Here is a 4,410-nt window from a genome sequence, read left to right as displayed (position 1 = left end):
ATATAATGAATAACATAAACTGATCAACAAAAATAGATCCAGAGACACAGAAGTGTGGGACTGACTGTCAGACCTCAAAGGAAAGGCTGGGGGCTTGGGGGTGGGTAAGAGATCAATCAAAAGACTTGTATGAATGCAAATAAGCATAACCAATGGACACAGACACTAGGGAAGTTAGGGCATGTGATGGGGGGTGTGGGTAGCCAGGTAGATCACAATGGGGGGAAATGAGACATATAGTAGGTGTAATACTTGAAACAATAAAGAATTTAAAAATGAGTTCCTCGATATACACCTTTTAAATATAGTACTTTGATTATCATACACTAGAGGCCCAGTGCACAAATTTGTGCATGAGTGTGGTCTGGCCGGCCTGGACCCAATTGAGGCAGGTTGGGGCCAGGCCTGTAGGGAAGAGGAGATGGCAGGATGTTGGCCAGCCATCCCACTCAGATCTGGGCCAATCAGGGCTGGGCTGGCCGGGGGGGAGGGGCTGCAGGAAGTTGGCTGGCCAGCCCTGCGCCCTATTGGGTAGGGGGTTGAGCAGGGGTGTGGTCAGACAGGGGGAAGGGCCATAGGGGAGTTGGCCGCCAACCCCGCTCCCAGATTGGGCCAGTTCGCTGGCCACCATGGGTGTCATAGCAACCAGTCGTTCTGGTCATCACAGACGCTGGATTTTTACATATATATATATATATATATATATATATATATATATATATATATATATCATTCCCAATCTCCCAATAATTTTATGATGGTTGATTTTTTCGCCAAATCAACATAACTAAACATAATTAAGCCATTGTAATTGCTCCACATAAAACTCTTTGGATGTCTGGCACTATTTTTGTAAACAAATCTGAAGCCATGTATTCCACCACGATGTCTGGCAATGATGAGCCCTGACACAACACTAAACAGCCACAAGACACAGTTCCCACCTTAAGGAATCACTTGAGGTTTCTGAGTCCAAAATATTTCCACATATGTATGCACCACTGCCTCCTTCCCAAAGTTTGAGATTCAGCAAATAGACCTTGACCCCCTTAATTTTATAAATAAAAACACTACCTCCTGATCATACTCCCTCTACAAATAATTACCTCCCATATTTTCCTCTTATCTTTTTTGTGCATGATTTTACTTATTTACTTTTCCTTGCATATTTCTTATTTTTACCATAGAAAATAAGTGCACAATAAATGGGGATTTTGTCTTATTCAGAATCATTATGCAGCACAGTGTGTAGGCTACTAAATACCACTTGAAAGAAGACATCTATCTAATAATCCTATCTAATAATAGAGTAACATGTAAATTACCATCACTCCGCTACGCCCATGATTGGGCGGCGGGAGGCTGGGGGGCGGGACTCAGGGTGGCCTATCCAGCCATTGAGAGGCACGGATCCGCTCCACTGAGGGGGGCTACCCTGCCGTTGAGAGGCGTTGAGAGGCGCAGCTGGGTGTCCGCGGCAGGCCCCCTCAGCGGCCACGGACCATCAAAAGTGGTGGAGCTGGGGCCGCCCGCCCCGCCCCCATGGCCTCCACGGCAGGAGCAGGAGATGGTGCTGTCGGAGTTGGCGGTTCGCCTCAACTGCGCCAAGTACAAGAACTGGGTGAAGGCGGGCCACTGCCTGCTGCTGCTGCGCCGCTGCCTGCAGGGCTTTGTGGGCCGGGAGATGCTGGCCTTCCACCGCGGCCTGCTCACCTGGGCCCCCGGCCTGGGTCCGGGTGCCACCTGCCGCGGCGGCTCCAGGTGCAGCCCGCCCGGCCGACAGTTCCAGCCTCAGTGCCAGGTGTGCGCGGAGTGGAAACGGGAGATCCTGAAACATCACACCAACAGAAACGGAGATGTCCACTGGGGCAACTGCCAGCCGGGCCGCTGGCCCGCGGACGCCTGGGAGGTGGCCAAGGCCTTCATGCCCCACAGACTGGCGGACAAAGCAGGACCCAAGGAATGTGATGCAGTGGCTCTTTTAAACCTCATCAATGCCAGCAATCACTTCCTAGTTGATCGAAAGAAAGTCACAGAGGTGATTGTCATAACAATATCATGCACTCTTCAGAGATGAAGGTATCTTCTATGTGGCTTCGAGATTTCCAGATAAAGATCCAACATTTTCTGAATGAATTCCGTAATATCCCAGAGATTGTGGAGGCATACTCCAGAATAGAAGAGCTGTTGACATCGGACTGGGCCGTCCTCATCCCCAAGGAAGATCATCGAGATGGGTGTGACTATGAAACAGGCATTTACCTGAGTGAGAGCCAAGTCCATGAAATCGAAATGGAATTTCTAAAGGAAAAACTTCAAGAGATTTATCTTCAAGCGAAAGAACAAGAGGTGTTGCCAGAAGAGATCCTAACTCGGCTGAAAGCGGTGAGAGAATTTCTAAGAAACAATGAGGATCTTAGGAACGGTCTCTCAGAGGATTTGCAGAAGCTGGACAGCCTGTGTCTACAGCATCAAAAACTGGATTCAAAGGAGCCTGGGGTCCAGGCAGCCGCAGGGGAGGCCTGAGATTCACAGATTCATTCATGCCTCCTCTATTCCTCTTACCCAAGATGTCTTCCACCTCTGACTGTGTCCTGTGTGTTTCCTGAACTGTGGCGCCGCTGTCCCATTCCAGCTGTGGTGCTTAGCTGGCCATGTTGCCTCTGAACCTTCAGGGACAGAATTGCCACAGTCCCCGCTGCCCAGGGCCTAGCCGCCTGGAGGAGTGGTCCAAGTAAAGCTGAGCTCTTGCTTCCTCGGCTGCCCATCAAGGATGTGATCTGGCCCTAGCCAGTGTGGCTCAGTGGATAGAGCATCAGCCTGCAGACCAACGGGTCCCAGATTCGATTCTGGTCAAGGGCATGTACCTTGATTGCAGGCTCCTCCCCGGCCCGGGCCCTGGTCAGGACTCGAGCAGAAGGCAACCAATCGATGTGTCTCTCTCACCTCGACGTTGCTCTCTGTCTCTCCCTTTCTCTTCCACTCTCCCTTAAACAAAAATCAATGGAAAAATAACCTTGGGTGAGGATTAACAAAATTTTTTTTTTAAAAAAAGCAAAAATTTTTTAAATGGATGTGATCTGTAGAGAAGGGGCAAGAATGGGGGCGGGTGTTCAATGTAAATATTTTTACATTAAAAGACACTTAATGTAATTTTATAAAACGTAAAAAAGAAAAAGTGGTGGAGCTGGGTGCCTGTCTGCTCTGGCGGAGGCTTCTGAAAGGCCTGGTGCACCAGCGGACAGGCACCCAGCTCCCCCGTGATCAAAAGCGAAAGCGTGTAGGGGACCCTACACGTGCATGATTCAATCATGCACTGGGCCTCTAGTAGAATAATATGCAAATTGGCCAGGATGCCATCACATAACAACACATCAGCAGGCTGTGTGTGCAGCAGTGGCTAGAAGGCAGAGATTTGTAGTGTCTGGGACAGGGCAGGGAATAGGGGCCTGGCTGAGGGTGGCCTGTACTCTCCACATTGCAACGGCTGTGAGCACACCCACTGGCTGCTGCTGATTGCCCAGAAGGACAAGCGGCAGCAGAGACATTCTGCAGGGATATCTCTGCACCAGGAGCAAAGGCAAGTGAGGGAAAGCCCAGTTTCGAAGGGAGGTGAGTTAGGGAAAGCCCAGCAGTGAAAGCAGGTGAGTGAGTGAAAGCCCAGGAAAGGCAGGTGAGGGACAGTCTGAGCTCAATGGTAAAGAGCTCTCGGCCCGGCCACACCACACCCTGGCTTCCAGCCCCACAGGTAAGGGATTCTGAGAAGGGCAACTCCTTCCTGCAGCTCCTCAAACTCTCAGGTCGCCTCTAACACCCCTTTTTCAGGGTCAGGAATTGGTGGTGGCCTCCAGGTGTCCAGGCAACCAATGTGGGGCATTTCCTCTAGCAGTTGGACTAAGTTATCCAGGGAGGGAGACCTTCACCCTCCTCTGCAGCGAGAACCCTGGAAGACGCGATCTGCCCATCACCAGATGAGTGCACCCGATTGGTTATGTGCGGGGAAGCTCATGGCTGATAGCCACTGCCACTTGCACAGGTCCAACCCGGGGCTCCGACTAGCCACTAATGGCCACTGCTGCTTTCCCAGTGCCGGCCAGGTGCTATGGCAAGCCTTTGATGGCTGCTGCCACTGCGAGGGCTCCAGGCTCATGCAATGAGGGCCGGGTGAGGCTCAGGCAAGCCACAGTGGCTGCGACGGTCGAGCCTCAGGCAGCCTTGGGGCAGGCTATGGCAACAGGAGAAGCATGATGGGGGTGTTGCCTTCACTGATCACAGGGTCACCTCCCCCAGAGGGAGGTCAGAGGCAGCAGCAGTGAAGGGGTGATGGGGCGGTGCTGATCTCTGATCAGCTGGTCGCCTCCCACAGAGGGAGGCCAGATTGCAGCTTATGGCCCCTTCCATCAGTAGGGC

The 4,410-nt window shown here is 51.7% G+C and overlaps 1 protein-coding gene across 1 annotated transcript; it reads left to right on the top strand.

Annotated features, from left to right (window-relative positions):
• Window positions 1-1,567: 1,567 nt before the first annotated feature.
• Window positions 1,568-2,526, top strand: LOC307096505 (uncharacterized protein CXorf38-like; the record flags this gene model as incomplete). Its single annotated transcript, XM_079766169.1, is given in 2 exon segments — window positions 1,568-2,039; window positions 2,042-2,526. Coding segments are annotated over 2 exon segments (957 nt in total).
• Between the last annotated feature and the right edge of the window lie 1,884 nt (window positions 2,527-4,410).

This window comes from Cnephaeus nilssonii (genome assembly GCF_951640355.1).
Source record: "Cnephaeus nilssonii genome assembly, chromosome: Y".
In the NCBI taxonomy this organism is placed as follows: domain Eukaryota; kingdom Metazoa; phylum Chordata; class Mammalia; order Chiroptera; family Vespertilionidae; genus Cnephaeus; species Cnephaeus nilssonii.
Note: the sequence above shows the minus strand (reverse complement) of the source record. Positions and strands in the feature narration are given on the sequence as shown.